At 41.5% G+C, this 17,543-nt stretch overlaps 1 protein-coding gene and 1 long non-coding RNA gene across 2 annotated transcripts in view; one reads left to right on the top strand and one right to left on the bottom strand.

Annotated features, from left to right (window-relative positions):
- Nucleotides 1-3,849, bottom strand: part of LOC116693512 (uncharacterized) — an 11,200-nt gene extending 7,351 nt beyond the window's left edge. The window contains exon 1 of the long non-coding RNA XR_004332948.1: nucleotides 3,723-3,849. This is a non-coding gene — a long non-coding RNA (uncharacterized LOC116693512). The remainder of the gene's footprint in view (nucleotides 1-3,722) is intronic.
- LOC116693393 (VPS9 domain-containing protein 1) overlaps nucleotides 1-17,543 on the top strand; it is a 23,707-nt gene that overhangs the window by 762 nt on the left and 5,402 nt on the right. Inside the window, exons 3-15 of the mRNA XM_032522336.1 lie at nucleotides 765-974; nucleotides 1,151-1,316; nucleotides 1,699-1,810; nucleotides 3,591-3,653; nucleotides 3,796-3,848; nucleotides 5,106-5,193; nucleotides 5,404-5,489; nucleotides 6,074-6,222; nucleotides 7,606-7,968; nucleotides 8,108-8,237; nucleotides 10,353-10,558; nucleotides 11,790-11,874; nucleotides 14,992-15,096. Coding sequence (XP_032378227.1) covers nucleotides 765-974; nucleotides 1,151-1,316; nucleotides 1,699-1,810; nucleotides 3,591-3,653; nucleotides 3,796-3,848; nucleotides 5,106-5,193; nucleotides 5,404-5,489; nucleotides 6,074-6,222; nucleotides 7,606-7,968; nucleotides 8,108-8,237; nucleotides 10,353-10,558; nucleotides 11,790-11,874; nucleotides 14,992-15,096 — 1,816 coding nt within the window. The remainder of the gene's footprint in view (nucleotides 1-764; nucleotides 975-1,150; nucleotides 1,317-1,698; nucleotides 1,811-3,590; nucleotides 3,654-3,795; nucleotides 3,849-5,105; nucleotides 5,194-5,403; nucleotides 5,490-6,073; nucleotides 6,223-7,605; nucleotides 7,969-8,107; nucleotides 8,238-10,352; nucleotides 10,559-11,789; nucleotides 11,875-14,991; nucleotides 15,097-17,543) is intronic.

The raw sequence follows: 17,543 nt of genomic DNA, 5'->3' as shown, positions 1-17,543 counted from the left end.
CCCCCAAATACGCACACCCAAGTCTTCCACAAAGCTAGAGAAAACCAAAAGAGGAATAAAGGAGCCACCTAACTTTACATATGTGTAATGAGATCACACATGCCACAGGTCATCTGATATAATGTAACAATAATCTGATATAATGTATGATGTTTTATTGACCTGCAAGTTGTGTTATTTAAACATAAAGAAAAATGAGTTTCTTTCAACCAAATTGCCCAAAACTAACATGGATGTACATTCTATGGATACAATATTCTTCAGGTAAAGTTAGTGAATACTTCCATTTAATTTGGGGTGTTTTATTAAATTTTAAAGCATTTTGGTCCTGAGACACATTCTTATGTTTCAACATATTGTTTGTAATTGTTTGTGATTTTGAAATAAAAACATTTGGTCACAAAAAAAAAATGTTTTTAGAGCATTTGAAAACATGTTAAGTTTGACATAAACCAGTTTGTGATCCATGCAACTACCAGTCAGAAGAATTCATAATTTGTGCTTTTTTTAAACTCCAAAAAGAAATTGTAGAAATTAGGTTTATTGACCATGGAAAAAAAGTGTTAAAAACGTGAAAAACCTTTTTTTTTAAATTATCAAAAGCATTGAAAAACGTGACAAAAATTTTGGGAACAAAGCAGCAAAACTTATTTTTAATTTTGACCCGGAAGGACAACAAGTCCACTGTAGACGGGAAGACAACACAAGGGTTAATAAAGCAGACTTGCATTAGGTCGATAATCCACGTGTGATTTTCTTCCCAGCTTCGGAGGAGGGCGATGCGGCCGCGGTGGAGGGGGAGCGGATGTTGAGGCTGGCTGAGCAGTGTCTGGAGCGAGCAAAGTCATTTATAGGGAAGAGAGCTGACCCCCCTAACCTCTCTGCATCCGTCTCCGCTTCCTTTACCTGTTCACCTGGCCAATCAGAGCCCCGTCAGGATGCACACCTCCCAGCCCCCACTGCTGCAAACTCTGGTGAATGCTTCCCCTCCAATCTGAAGCATTGCTGTACACATGCCATTCAATCACTGCTAACTTAGGAGCCTGCCCCGGGGGTCACAAATCAAAACAAGCCAATGCATAACCACATGATTTGGTTCTTTACGCCAATCACCACTTTGTGTGTCTCTGTTCCACCTCTGCTGACACAGTCCCTCCATCTGATAGTCCTGTTGACGCAGGGCGTAGAGCGACCAGCCCAGCAAAGACCAGTCAGCGCAGGGTGATGTCAGATGGCAGCGCAGAGCCCTCCCCTTTCCTGCCTCCTGACGTCTTCCACAGAATACAAACAGTGGAGTCACAAGACACCAGCACAAAGTAGGGGCCGCTTTTTTTAAGGAGGGTAAATATTGCACCATTTAATGACAGATAGCCTTCTGGGTAAACAAGTCAACAACAGCAGGATAACAGATGTTCAAGGACCAGCTGCTTCCAGCTGGGTCCCATACTTTTATACATCATAATGACTATTGTGCAACTCTATTATAAGGTTGGGATTTGTTTTCCCCAATGATCTATAATCCCTCCCAAAGATTTAGTTTTTTATATATTATTTTCATTTCAACTCCATTGATATTTCTGTTTATTTCACATTTAATCTTGTTGTTGCCATCTATGAATGTTTTATGTTTTATTTGCCTCTGACACACCCCGCAAGTATCATATGTCTTGTTTGTATTTTGTGTTTGTGTGTCTGCAGGGAGCTGACACCCATAGAAGAAGCATCACGTTTAAACCAGAAGTTGAAAGCCAATTATGAAGCTCGTCTGGCGAGGCTCCCACCTGGTCAGGCCTACCAGAAGACATCGTTGGTATGTGTGTGTGTGTGTGTGTATGGGGGGGGGGGAGAGAAACTGCCTGGGAGAAACTGACTGGATGTTACTCTCACTGTTTTGATTGAGAGACCCCTAGCGACAGAAAATGTCATATTGTACATTTGAAATAAATGAATACAAATCCAGAATATAAGGTGTAAATGATAGAGGCCATGAAGAAGACATAAATTCCACCATTTGTTCTTGTTAGCAGCCTGGGCAGGATGCAGAATCAAAAGATGCAACTGTTACCTTCATCATGTGTTGAAGTAAAGTATACACTGTATGTGGTACTTTAAACGTTCACCAGTTATATTACCAAGGGATGGATCCAATAGAGCGTCTCACACAGACCGTTGAATGCAGGTGCAGCAGCCATGTGCAGTTTCAGAAACTGACAGTGTTAAAGCATGTAAACATGTTCTAGTAGAAACACCAAATACCTGAAATCCAGTACAATAGGTCTCCTTTGACATTTAGCTCGAAGTAACGTTCAATTTCTATATAAAAGATATGGACTGATTGCTCATTTTAATAACACTTTTAAATGAAAGAATTAGGGCGCCCATACAGCTCAGTTGGTAGCGAGGGCGCCCACCTATAGAGGATCACTCCTCGACGCAGAGGGCTGGGGCTCGACTCCGACCTGTGGCCCTATGCTGCATGTCATCCCCCCCTTTCTCCTCGTTCATGTCTTCATCTGTCCTGTCAATAAATAAAGACCTAAAATGCTCAACAAATTATCTTAAAATAAAATAAATGAAAGAATTGAATCAGCTCAAAAAAGTCTTAAATTGTTTTAGCATCCACGTTTGGGAAGTTCAACATCCTCCCAAAGTCGCTCACCATTTTTCTTATTTCTCCTTTGTCGTCCACAGACATAATGCTCTGAGTTTCCTTCGTTTGTTCAGTGTTTATTCATTAGTTCAAAGGAAAGCTAAGTCAGCTGCCAATTCAAATTCCTTAAACGTCATGGAGGTTACATGTGAGTCTTTTCTCAACTTAAGGAAGCAAATAGCCTAAACATAAATTTGATGCATGCATGTTTCTTTTCAAAATTAGTCTTTTTTTAACTGGATGTCTAAGAAACATTTGTCGTAGGGGCTTTTATTTTGGACTTCTTTTAGTATTTCCGGTGTGAAATCTACGTTAGCTTGACGCCCCTTGTTGACAATGAGTACCTGAGTGAAGGGAAAGTGGGCTGAGGGGAGACCTCTGGAGAGACCTCTGTACCGCATGCTTATTTAAAGCTGAAGTTAGATAACGTCCCAGCTTAACGGCACAACTTCACCTACTCCTCCTATTCATTTCTTTGGTGTAAAACTATCTCCAGTCAGAAAAAAGATGGTAACGTTAAGCGAAGGACACCACATTGAATTTTTAACTCGAACTAGACGTTTTGTTCATTGCAAGCTAACCTTTATGAATACCAATATGAATTATGTGTTCTGTTGGAGGTATTTAAATGAACTAACTTGTCGTTCAGATACGGAAAATGTTTCGGCGTCGAGTGGAGCTCCGTGCCCCCTGGAGAAAGCTAAAGGCGTTTGTAAAGGTAAAGTCCATCGGCAAAGTTAGCTAACGTCGCGGATTACCGCCACGCAGGGAACGGCACGCGCAACTATCCAAAAAGGCTTTGAAGTTTTCATTTTCTCCTGCGTGTGCCCTATAATTCAACCTGTAGAGGAGGACCGTTAATTGAAACGTCACGAGATGTTTCACAACATTAATTGCATATTTTATGTAAGTAATTTGGTGTCCTCTCTTTCCAATGCAGACGCTCTGTCTCCAGCGGCAGATGATGGAGAACCTCATTATTGCCAAAGCCAGGCAGGATGCTGTATCCTTGTAATATCAGTCAATTTGGCAATCAACGTCAGTTTATGGGTACTGGTTTCTTCTTAAAGACACCATCACTAACGGCTGATCCATGTGAGCACTATGATGTGTGGAGGTTTCCTTAATGTTGGTCGCAACATTAGCTCCAGAGGAAGATGGAGGAGAGAAGACTAAGGCTACAAGAGGAGGCCAACAGGTACACCCCCCAAACCCAAACCCACTGAAGTCTTGAGTCTGTTTTTAGTTTTGCCCTTCATTCTTCCAAGCTACAGTTGGTAACATGTAGACTGTACAAAACTAGGTGTGTTACTTGTATTTTGTCCATAGCCGTCGTGCCAATCAGTCCCAAAACCTCCCAGTTAGAGAGTGAATGTCGTAAACATATTCTTTATAAATCTTTACAGTCCTTCCCCGAAAGAACCAAGCATTTCAGTGTGTAGCTCGCTAGCTCAAAGGTTGTTTCCTCCTGCGTGTTGATGTCAGGCTTTATCCTGCAAACGTACTTCCGTTGATCCAGACTAGTGTCATTGACTGCCGGGAATCGATCACCATTCACAAACATTACCACACCAGCGTACGCCTGCGGTGCGCCGGTTAGGCAGAGTCTACCCACTATTTAAACAGCTGAATCCATGCAGTGAAAGCGGCGTGTACTTGTACATTGACAACATGTCCGATACAAATATAACAAAAGTGTCTCCTCCCGCCGGCAGATGTTGTCCCCTCCATTTAGGAGCTTTGCTCCGCCCGTGCTGCTCGTCCGTACTTATTGCTGATGGTGCCCCAGCTGTATGAAAAGGAGCGCACCCAGTCATTGACACTGTGTTTGAGACGATGACAAATCATTTTTATGAAAGTAACCTACTGGACCTTTTAACCAAAAACCCGAAACAAAGGAACCAAAATATAAAATATAAAGGAAGCGGGCTTAGACTTTGATGTTTGCGTAGTTGACATGTAAAATGTGTGTGTGTGTGACACACACACACGTCTCTGTCTTAAGTTAGTTCCAGTGTTCCACATTAAATTGATGTGTATGAACGTTAGTGCTCCATAAAGAAACTGTGGTATTATCAGTTTGTGTTGCTGTCTAAGAGTGAATCCTTCAATAAATTCTCAGAAAGGGTTCAGCCAGTTTTGGAAATCATTTAAAGTCACACAGTTTTAAAGATAGTTTACAGTCACTTGCTATTTCACCTAAAATGCACGCTCAAAAAAATCACAAAAAGAAGGAGACGTCTGTGTTGTTGTAATTTAAGATAAAATATTGGCTTTTTACACTAAATCCATCAAGATGCAGGATTGATATTGAGGTTACTCATTGATGATATCAAAAACAGAGAGAGACTATTGATATTCACACACACTCATGAGGGTGATACTTTTAAAGTTGGCAAGTACAGTGTATCTGCAATTATGGATTTATGTAAATGTTTTCTGTTTGTAATCACAGGAGATTTGCAGCATCTGGGGCCATGACTGCAGAGGAGCAGGAGCAGCGTGTTCTTTATACAAATGTACTGGAATATGAGCAAGACCATGTAAGTTTGTGAGTAATCACCATAAATATGTCAAAACTAATGGAAGATGCCATTAAAGTTACCAGAGCGTAAATTTGAACTCTGACCAGCAAACCTGGTGTATGCGATATATGATTATATGAAATACTAAAAGGCAATCCTCTTGCTTGTGTGATTTCAATAAACCGTGTTGTGTTTTGTTGAGTCATTTATACTTTTCTGTCTCTTCAGGATTGGCCCAAACTGTGGAAAGCTAACATACGGAAGAATCCTGAGGATGTCGCTTTAGTGTCAGGTCTAGTCTCCTACCTGCTCAGGTAACTGACTGCAACAAGACTGTTTGAAATGTAGTTTAATTCCTTTTGCCTGATGAAGGTCTGTAACATTTCCTAATATTACATTTAGTTTTTGCAAGTTAGACAGCCTGCGTGAGCGTCCGACACACTAGTCTCATGTTATAGATGTACAAAGTATTTTTCTGAAAAACTGTCAAAAAAATAACAAAAATGTGGTGGCCCCCCTTGCAGTAACTCTGATGACCCCCTAGGGGCCCTGGACCCCCTGTTGAAGACCTCTGCCTTAGGGGAGTTTCTATGCAGATTTTGGAAGTTTGAAAAAACATGAATCCAACAAATTATTAGCAAATATAAGTCGTTTGGGGAAAAAAAAACACATGATAGGCTCACTGGCCTAAAGGTAATCACTGGTACTCATCCCCACATACTGTTAATCCAAAGGATTCACTGTGCCATATGGATGTGTAACATTAAAACTTGATTTATAAAATCATACCAACAAATATTGGACAGTAATAGCTTAGTATTCTATGCACTAAAAAGGTGAATACTCAGCATTTTTTAGGCCAACTGTGGGGGGGCTGACATTTGTACTGTGTCCTCAGCCGGTCTGACCACCCAGTGGTGAAGCTGCTGAGGAAACACCAGTACCGGGTTTACAACAGGCTCTACCCTATCGTCAGTAAACGCCTCCCCCAGAGTCCTGCCCTGCCACTGAGGTCTTCTTGCAGCGCTCACAACCTGCTTCATCCAGGTAAGACCAGAGCCAGGTGTTTGGGAACTGGGTTGATCTGGGAAAGAACTGGGTTCACGCTTGTCTTTTTTTTTTTTTTTTTTTTTAAATTTTCAAATTTGTGTTCTGTGGTAGCTGATTTGTTACCTTGCACGGCAGCTGGATTCTCACAATATCACAAGATTACGCAAGAATTGCTGGATCACATCACACAAAAATCCCATCTTGTCAGGCTTAAAAAAATGTGTTGTGTCGTAACAGCAAACTAACCAATCGGCGTCCTGTGAGGAGCAACTGGCAGCTATGGGCGCCATGGTTCAGGTTTGTGTGACAGCCTGAATGTTTGTTCAGAACATCTGGCAGATGTGATAGACCGTTCATCCAATCACCTGTCAGGTTTCTAAATTGTATTAATTAAACAAGTATAATTGCTGCTGGGTTGGAAAGAAGCACCTGCCACAGGCCAAATGCAGGTGAATTTGGCCTGTGGCGGGTGACTTTGATCAACCAGCCAGCCACAATGGTGGGTAAACAAAGGTGCTCCAAACTTAACCAAAATTGTCAGGCAACATAATAGAGACTTGCTTCTGACCACTTTCTGAAGCGGCTCCGTGCAATCTGCATCATGTCCTGCCTCCTGCACACTCTACAAGGCACCACCCTCACATAAACCAAACTTATTTCCAGTAAGTGAGAGCATGTCTGACTTGTATAATTTCTGGTTGTACTATATGTTTGAAAGAGCAACTTCGGACAGTGGAAGGAGACGGGATGACACGCAGCAAAGGGCCACAGGTCCGAGTCTAACCCGGGCCTGCTCTTACTCGGGGAGCTAGAGGTCTCCCCGTTGGCTGCCAATTTTTGTTAAATTTTATTTCCCAATTTTGGGTCACATTACTGCCAAAACATGTCTGATTGTGTACTATTTGGTTCAGAAACCTTTTACTGGTGATTTTTCACAGTACAAAATCCTGCTATATACTCCATTGCAGTCATTCTCAGGCTCTAATGAAATGCAACAACATTGTAAATGGACTGTTTTCATATAGCGCTTTTCTAGTCTTAGTGAATACTCAAAGCGCTTATACTGTACGTAGTACAGGAACCATTCACTCACTGTGGCTGCTGTACAAGGTGCCACCTGCTCATCGGGTCACACTCCGATGGCGCAGCATCGGGGAGAACTCGGAGTTCAGTGTCTTGCCCAAGGACACTTTGACATGGAACTGAGGGGCCAGAGATCAAACTCCCAACCTTGTGATTGGCAGGCAACCGCTCTACCCCTACTGTGAACATTAAAGCATGCTCTAGTAGAAACACAAATAACAAGTATGAATCTGAAAACGCTATAGATTAAGTCTCCTTAAAACATTTGTTAATCTAAAAATGTTATTGATCATACAGATAGCGAGACAAAGCCAACCAGGTGCAGTAGCGTTGGTGGCCAGAGCTTCAGCACCGGCTCGTCGCTCTCCCCCTCGCTCTCTCACAACCTCCACACCAACTATGACAATGAGGAAGGGGAGGAGCCTCATGCACAGGTGACAGTGGATCGGGAGAACTCGTTTGAAGACCTGGAGCAGTTCCTGACCCAGTTGGACTGGGCCCCGCTCTACGGCAGCACAGATGACACTGGCTCGGATTCAGAGCTGACCTGGGATCCCTCGACGCAGCCAGAGCAGGATGAGGCAAACATCCAGGAGCTGGAGATGAGAGCACTGACAGAACACCTGAAGGCCGTTGTTAAAGACATTCATATTGCTATCGGTGAGTATGTTGAAAGAGGATGGATGGTTTGTGTTTGCAAGTGTCTTACTCTGTTGATTTTCAGGCTTTAATTTTACACTAACAGTCAATGTAAAATGTGTTGGATAATAAATGTTGGGGGTGTTTCTTTATGTTTCAGACCAGCTTCTGTCACTGTGTATGTTATCCTTTGAGTGTCTAAACACAGCCAGCTCCAAAGACCTGTGCCTTGTCAGCTTAGAGGAAGCCTTCTTCACGCCCCTCTGGAGCGCCCTGTTGGCTCTTTTCAGGTACTGCAGCCTAGATCCTGATGTCGCCAAAAAGTTGCACTCACTGCAAAGACTACACCTAATTTTACTACGTTATTTTGCAGCTTTTATGTTTGTTTATCCTCTCGGAAAGATGCATGAGATCCTGAGGGTTTAGGAAATTAATATTTAAATGTATATGCTTTGTAAATGTAAAAGTATACATAATCTGTTGGCTTGCATATGCAAGGACACATCAAAGGAAATGATTGCTCATTGAATGTTGACACACTGACTTTCTTGTGTTTATGAATGGGCTCAGTAGTATTTCACACAGCAAAATTGTGAGTCAGGCTATGCTGGTTGTGTTCAAATATATTCAAATTAACTGTGTGGCAATATGGACCAAAAATAACATCTTGGTATTTTTTTGGCTAAAATGTGATACATCTCTACTCTGGAAATCCAGCGTTCTCGCAAGGGCTTTGGATACGTCACCCCGTGTGTTGTGATTGGTCGTAGTGTTTTCCAGTTACGTGCAGTGAGATTTTCAAATGCACGCTTGGTGCCGCCCCTTGAGATGGGCAACTTTCAGTGCTCGATGCCAGACCCTTAATCTTTCAGATTTGTGTCTGGATTTCCAGGCTAACACATCTCAGTATTTTTTACAAAGTGGGCTAAATGTTTAGTAGTAAGCAGTGCTGTCAGTTAAACATGTTATTAACGGCGTTAACGCTAACCTATTTTAACGGTGTTCATGTTTTTATGGCGAGATTGACGTTCTTTTTGGACTAGCAAACTTTACACAACTTAACAAACTTTAACAACTAGTAACGTTAAAAAAACTAAAACACCCACCGGATCTAGCTAGACCAGAAACAAGACCGGCACGCCGCACACAGTGTTTGGTTGTTGTGAGCTGAGCTATCATCACAGCACGTCCAGTCTGAAATACCACATACCGCACACAGCTGATGCTGATTCCCCTGAATTTGCAATTAATTGCGAGTTAACTATGACATTAATGCGATTAATGGCAATTAAATATGTGAATCAATTGACAACACTAGTTGTAAGTCATGCAAGATGTCACAAGCACTTTCGTTAAAGAATGATCAAAATAAAATGTAAAGACAGGGTTTACTTCCCTGTTTGGAAATGTACAGCTGCAATACTCATAAATGGTTTAACAAAATATACAGCTGTGCAAATAATAATACAAATTTAGGCAGAGAACCTTTGAGAGAGTGGAACGGGGTTGGCGGGAGAGTAAGAGAAGAGATTCAAACACAGGCATGGCTTTACGGAAGAAATGGGTTATGTAACACAACATCAGACTATCTTGATATAAACGGTAATGTCTCATCCCATATCTTGTTTAAAAATATATCGATATACCACCCAATCCTAGAACTTTGTTAGTTTTTATTCATTCAAACGTCCATGGTATTATTGGAGAAGGTCAGGGGCTTCAGGCGTTTACTATTGTTAAGATTTATTACTATACTGCACTAAAAGCAAAAGCAAGTATTTAGATTTGGCATTCATTTTTCCTAGAAATACAGTGTGGGTCATGACCAGCATGTGGCAGTGCTACTCTGTCAGCCTCTTCTCAGCTCTTCTTGCTGGTTTGATTCACATTACCCAAGATTATTAGAACGACCAGTACCAACTTCTACTTCTCACATTACCATATTTCAGTGCCATTTGCAATTATTTAATGCTAGTTTCTGTATGACCTACACTCAAAGAAGACTTCCTGGTTTGAGAGAAAAATATTAAAAATAAGTTCATCCACGTTGCCCAGCATTTCCTGAATATCATCATACCCAAATTTTTTTTATTCTTCATGGACCTTCACATATAGAGACGCACTGTTGTAACTGACAATATTAATGTTTGGTCAGTTCCTGCATGTATTGTAAAGCAACTTTGCAATTAATTCCCTTCACGGCTTCCGACCCATTAACACAGACAGACAGAATACTTGACTGCATCCATGAAATTGGTCAAATTAAATAATTAGTAACTGCAACTTCATTGCAAATACCATTCTTTTTCCAGAATGTCTGGTAGTGTTCCTCACTTACAAACATTCATTGTTAAAATGTATTCCCTTCCTGGGTTTTCTGGAAACCTTTTGTTCTTCTTTCTCAGGAGGGTCCACAGGGAAAAGGAGCAGGCCTTTGAGAAAAGTATGAAGCTGTACCGGGATATTTCACCAGGAGATGTTGGTGTTCCATTGAAACTGTTCCCCAAAGACCCTGGCACACTGCAGGGTTCCTACCCCTACGAGTCTGCTGTTCAGGAACTTAAGCTTCTCATCAAAGACTGCTGTCCACAGAAGAAGTTAGAATGTATTGGTGAGTCACATTGTATTTTTTTATTCTTCCTCACCCATTCTCTTAGAGAATATCAATTCCACCTTTTCCTAACGTGACCTCAGTCTTCTCTCATTCTAGCCATTTCAGACTTGTTTTTTTTAGGATATCTGACCGAGCACCGTTAGCCTTTACAGCAGACCAGCTTCACTGTACTTGTTAGATCATTTTTCATTAAAGCGTTCTCTGTTGATTTGTGTTGTCGCTGTGTGCTCAAGGTTGAAAGGGAATGTAAACCAAGTGGTGTACTAGTAACGCAATGTGTGCTTTTAGTGGCAGTGGCAATGCATAAGTCTGAGTTGTGTAGTGCATATTATTATTATTATTATTATTATTATTATTATTAGGCTTAATTTAAGCATTGAATATTCAAATATAATTCAAATGTTAAATGGGTGCACGCCTTAAATACTATCCAAATACACGCATCGGAAACTATGCATTATTTATTACATTACAAACTCTTCTGTTGACACATCACTATGTTATACAGGGATGTCACTAGAACCGATACTTGGGTACCAAGTTGATGATGAAATTCTAAACACGTGACGGTACTAGTAGCACTGTTGTTAGGGTTGGGCATTGTTTGGATTTGAATGATTCTGATTCTAATTCTTTCCATTCTTTCTTTGTTATCGATTCTGATTTCGGTTCTTCATTCCCATTCCGGTTCTTATCGATTCCGGTTCTTCATTCCCATTCCGGTTCTTATCAATTCCGGTTCTTTGAGGGTGGAGTTGAAACGGGTCACATGCTTATTTCACAAATAAGAGGAACGTTTTATTTTGATTCAATGGTGGGTTGCAGCTTACAGCTTTTTCATTGTAAAATAAAGCCGCACTAGATCCTGCTGACTGCGCTCCATGGCTGCAACAACAAGCGCCTGGCTGCTTACGTAAACCACAACTTGCGCATATTAAAGAGGGAAGCAAGGATCGGATTTGAAACCAAAATCCTCCAAATGATTCCAATAAAGAAACGATTCTACTTGAATTGTAATTTTTGAAATGATTCCAAGTAGGAATCGGTTCTCAATGCCCAACCCTAGTTACTCTAGTTGTGTTTTTATCTACTGTAAAACATTTTGCTACATTGCTTAGTTGCAGACCATCAGTGTTTTCTTTCTGTATCAGAAAAATTTTGTTAATTTGGTCCAAGTACAGGGGATTTTACGTTTTATATTCATTGCCTCTGCTATGTCTTGTCACAGTTAGGACATTACGTCTGATCTGTGCCTGTGCTGAGGAGTACAGGTGTCTTCATGAGGTGGACTCCGCACCAAAAACAGCCGCCATGTGAGTAGATCATCAGCTCGGCCAGCTCCTCAGGGTTTTGGGGTTTGTCACTGCAGCTGATATAAAATCACTGACTGAGGGATGTTCACTGAAAAATGGAAAAATTGTAAAATATGACCTGTAACATTAATGTGATGATTATAGGGTAAGAACATTTTTCAGAACAGTGTAGGACTGTTTGGGGTTGTTATTTAGTCAAATTCCTCTAAAGCAAACACACCCTGTTAATTCTTCAAAATAAGAGCCCTTTTTCCATTGACTCATACTTATGCTATATAAGACATTTGACTATGAAAATGGATATACAGTTGTAAGAGTGCGTTGTTACATTTCCTGGTGTCTGAGCCCAGCCAGTTGAAGGAATGGCATCTTGATGACGCTTCTATCTTGCAGCTGGTGGAGCAGCAAGTACAAGGGTAAAGCATACATCCATGAGGTGAAGTGGAAAATGCCACAAAATTGCCAACGAAAATGTAAAATAAGGACATCATTTTAGTAGTTTTTGGTAATGTGTATGTAGATCTTCTAAAATAAATGTTTATGTTGTAGTAAATATACCTATACTAGTAGTTATATCTCCCGTTTTACTGGTTTGCCCTCTTATGGGCATACTATGTGCATTAGATTTTCAAATATATTCAAACGTATGTTTAAAAAAAGAAAAGAAAGAAGGAATATTCAAAATCCCATTTTGACAGCTCTAGTAGAAGTTCACAAATATCATTTAAGGGCTCTCTGCCTTGGTAGCTGCACTGTCAGGTCTCATCAGTGCTCAGTTAAGACTGGCACAGCAGGGGTTGTCCTAGGTCTATTGCCCCGCTATAGAGTGGCTCTTCCTGGCCAGGCCCAAAAGTGGGTCGTCCTGTCTGGGTTTGAAACAGACCCAGCGCCCAACAGGGGGGCTGGGAAGAGAAGAAATGAGATGGAGTTTTTGGAATCCATGATGCTGCACAGAGAGTCAGACAAAGGCTCAGTGGGTTGGATCACCCGCTGTGGGGAACATGCAGTGTGTTATGGAAATTTATATTGGTTTGTGTAGACAAAGTTTGACTAAAAACTGTCCTCTGCATCCATTTGTTTGTTCCAATGTGGATCTTCTCAATGTGGCTTCACATTCACACAGCAAGTGTTCAGTTAGGGTTGGACACTTTTTTAAATAGGGCCTAAAACAGTTGACATGAAACCCATGGGTTATTTCACCAAAATAACCAAAGAGTTTTATGTGTTTATATGTACATATCAATTATACTTGTAAAAGTCCATTTAGTCTGTTTAGTGTGTAGTGTGACCACAAACACCCAATATCAGGGAACAAAACGGTTTCTTCTCCAAAGAGTTATCTGATATCATACACTCTTGACCTCATCGCTTTATCTCTTTTGTATCCACTAATGACTTTTGAGGATAGCCAAGGCTATGTCTCCTGCTCCATATCTGTCTCTTTGTATTGGAATATGTGTGAAGTGATCAGAGATGGCGGAGGAGAAGAGTTGACCGGGCTCTTTACCCCAAAAAGTTGGGACGTTGAAGGTTTTTTGTGTGTACTCTCAGTATGGTAAAACTAAATCATGCTGTGGAATTTGTTTGGTTACCTGGAAACACTTGTCAAACATGGTCAATCCACAGAAGGGATCTGAATCAATGATTTATTTTTTTCTTGTTTATTTAGTAGAGACAAATAATGCACTCGTGTGACATCTCAGGATACAATCTGTACTCATTTTGGTGAAAACCATTGCAACTCAGCCAGAATTGAAAATAAATGACTCAAAACCAGCATTTCAAAGGAACAACTGTTTTTCAATGTCCAACTGCGGTACTACTCGTAATCAAGCCAGTGGCCACTGGCAGCTCTAATAAAACTTTCAGTTAGAAGTGAACCTAAAATGTTGCCTCTAAATTTGATTCCAAGCTCCTTGTCGAGAGAGTCTTTACTTCCCTGCCTCCAATCTGCCAAGATTCACATTTTTTTCTGTCTTGATTGCAGCTTAGTATAGACCTATTTGGGACTGTTTTTCTTTCTTTTTCATCTAAATACAGGTTGCTTTTCTGTGTGTCACCGTGACTCACACACAGTGTTTTTAATCAAGGCCTGACTCCGATAGAAGTGCTACAATGTTCTGCTGACAGACAAGCCCATTGGATTTTAGCAAAAGTTTATCTATTTTTTATGTACATTGCATATTTCTATTTGCATATTTAGCTCTCCTCGTTGTTTGTGCTCATGTCTTCGCTGCACCCTATCACTTTACTTTCTAATATACAGTCTCACACACACATACTGTACTCTCTGCCCTCTTGCATTCACTCAACAGCATTTCCATTTTCATCAGTTCTTTGTCCTTGACCAACTGGGAGCTCATTTGTTCTCTTATTCTTTTGTCCATATGCCTTTTTTTTTCTTTCTTCTATTGTGCTCCTAAATTGGTCACCAAGAATTCTTACCCCTCTGCCCATTTCTGCAGTTTTTTCCCCTAAAATTGGAATGCATTGCAAACCCATAATGGAGCCTAATCTTCTCACTGAAATCGGAATTTATCCATGTGGGAAGAGTGCATTGTATCTTTGGAATGCAGTGGGAGAGGATCAATGTCTGTGTTTACAGTAGTGAACTCAGAAGATTAAAATTCAGAGTTGTGATTGTGTATGTGAGGTCCAGCTCTCAGTAGTTACATGAGCCTGTCCACACCTTCCTGAACCCTGCACGGGGAGAGTATTCAGTTGCATGTGGCCGGGTCAGTCGTGGGCCAGCAACCTACCTTCTCACGCAAACTAGCAAGCAAGCAGTTAGGCCTGCGTGTGAGTCCTGATAAACAAATGGTCACTGTCTGCACACAAGGAGAATGCTATCAGGCTGTCATCATCTCCAAGGCTGCAATTTGTCCTCCCAACAGATCTCAGGGTGAAAAAAGAAAAGCTTTATCATTTCCATCCCTGAACACGCATCCCATTAAGAGCTACATTTCATTTCATTTCCATTTAGTCCTCTGGGGAGCACATGCCATGATCATACTGTATAAATGTCACTCTCTATTTTTTCCCTTCTGCTCTTCTTATTTACTTCTGTTTTCCTGTTTTACTTGATCTTACCGCCTCCTTCCTTTTTTGGTCTGACAGTGGTGCAGATGACCTGTTGCCCATCCTGTCTTTCGTGGCTCTGCGGTGCCAGTGTCCTCAGCTGGTGTCTGAATGTGCTGCTTTGGAGGAGTTTATTCATGAAGGGTGAGTTGTCAGGATATCAAAGATGGTAAATGATTTCCTTTGTTTGCACCAAATACACAATAATTTGACGGAGTTCATTTGTCCCAATTTTGAAGCAATGTCTACATCTACACTGCTGCTAGAGGTCCTCACTAAGACCAAGAAAGGGGGGGGCGCCTGGATAGCTCACGTGGTTGAGCTTGCGCCATACGTACTAAGGTTCAGTCCATGAGGCAATGGCCGCAGATTAAATTCCGACCTGCGGCCCTTGCTGCGTGTCATTCCCCCTCTCTCTCCCCTTTCACATCTTAAGCTGTCCTGTATAATAATCAAATCACTCGACTTTTGAGGTCTTAACACTGGCTTCCGGTCTCTCAGAATTTAATTCAATTCATTTGTTTATGAAGTATTCATTGCATTAAAATACATTTCTGATCTTCCGCCACATGTAGGGTGACCACCTGCTAATAAGCCCAAGGGGGGACAAGTGGTATGTTTCGTGAGGGACAAATGTGGACACAACTGCCTGGCAGCGGTGCCCCCCCCCCCACGCAGGCTCACTAATACTGGTTTACCCATTTCTACACCTTGCATAGTATATAATAATGCCCTATGCCCTGAACATGTGTAACTGCTGATGTAACTCATGAATAGAACCAATTGTATTTTTTTCTAATAAAGATTAATATTTTGAAATCTCATACAATTATAATATAATTGACAGCACTTCCACTACGTTTTACTTTAGCTATTTAATTTTATTTTTCATTACAATTTATTCACTTTAATACATTATATATAAAATTATAGGACTAACAGAATTGTATTTGCTCAACAGGAACAGTTTAACTAAAGAGTCCTGCCGTCTTCCTTGTACCCACCTTCTCTTTGTAACTGATGGGGGGGGGGACGGCTCAGACTGCTCAGACTCGGGCTCTTTCTCCAGTTTTTGAATTGGAAAGCGCGTTCCTAGAAGTCCCTTCCCAGTGTCTGGTATGCACGTGCCTGCGCTGTCATGACAACGAATCGGAGGGATTTTAACTATTTGGCTGATTTAAAGTCTTATTCTGGACATTCTCTGTTATGTGACGTTTAAGTCAGAGAGACTAAATCCGTTCAGATCACAGATCATCTCCAGTCTGTTGTTAATTAAAATCAGATCATCAGATCGCATGTAGAGCACTTTGAGAGCTACAATTAACTAGAGACTGTTCAGCTGATATGTGGGTCTGATTATATTTTTTAAATCGGAATCGCACCCCAGGTGTTAAAGTCACTTCCTGTTCTGGAATCGGCTGGAAACTGCCTGACTTTACCGCAGCTTTTAGTGTCCCCCCCCCCACCCCCCCCTGCTGCTGCGCCTGCTCTCGTCTACTTTACAGGCGCAGTTCATGTCCAACGAGCCTAATGTTCGTTGGCTGCCTCGGGCTCCAAGATAGAGCGACCAACTTTTTTTTTTGAGCAAGCATTGATTATGCGTGCACACGGTCTCATTGCGTGACCGCTTGAAATTGGGCTTCAAACGCTGTGCGCGCACGCGCTACGCGGGACGGGTGGTCACCCTAGCCACATGGGACATGTCAACTTTCTGTCCCCAGAGTCAGAACTAAAATAGGGGAGAGCAGTGTTCAATGTGTGTTCAGTGTTTTTTATGCTCCACATATCTGGAACAAAATTCCAGAAAACTGCAGGTCCGCTGCAGCTCTCACTTCTTTTAAATTAAAGCTGAAGACCTTTCTGATTGATGCTGCCTTTTTAAAGTAATTGTTCACTTACACTACACTGTTAATTTTATTCTTGTATTTCATACCTGTCTTGTTCCATTTTAGCTGTTTTTGTATTCCCTTTTAATTAATGTATTTTTGTTTTAGCTGCTCTTCATTACTTTATGTAAAGCACTTAGAATGTGTGAATGTTAATCTGCTGAGCGATGTTAGAGTTAGGGCAGGGCGGTTAGGGTTAGGGCACCGGAGCTTTTTCCGTAGCCTACATGTACTTGTGCACTGGTGTGTGCGTTGATCTGATTCCAGGGCTGGCACGTGTGTGTGGCAGAGTGAGTGAGAGAGTGATGGTGATGATCTTCGGAGCGAGAAGTGACTCTAGAGTCCTAGTGAGAGAAACCAAGTGTCTCCCCTGTTCTCTCTGACCACGGTGAGCCATCTGTAGCAGGAGAAGTTAACCCTCTCCTCGATTTCATGTTGTTTGTAGAGAAGGAGAACCAGGAGATGAGTCGGAGGACCACACCCAAGAGGTCTACTCACAGCCATAAAATCAGAGGGTTGTAAAAGCTAGCTGGTTAGACTGGCAGTGGCCAAGGAATGTCAGGATATTTAGGATTTGGTTTTTTCTATAAAAATACAAATAAAGTCCCACTTGATGTTTACGTGGCTCAGTGGTTTGGAAGGGTTCAAGTCATGAAAGAGGAGGAGGCCAAGACTATGAGAGGTGGATATGCTGGTGTTTTCCAA

The sequence above is a fragment of the Etheostoma spectabile genome, chromosome 8 (assembly GCF_008692095.1).
Source record: "Etheostoma spectabile isolate EspeVRDwgs_2016 chromosome 8, UIUC_Espe_1.0, whole genome shotgun sequence".
Classification (NCBI taxonomy): Eukaryota; Metazoa; Chordata; class Actinopteri; order Perciformes; family Percidae; genus Etheostoma; species Etheostoma spectabile.
This window is presented reverse-complemented; position numbering and strand designations above follow the sequence as displayed.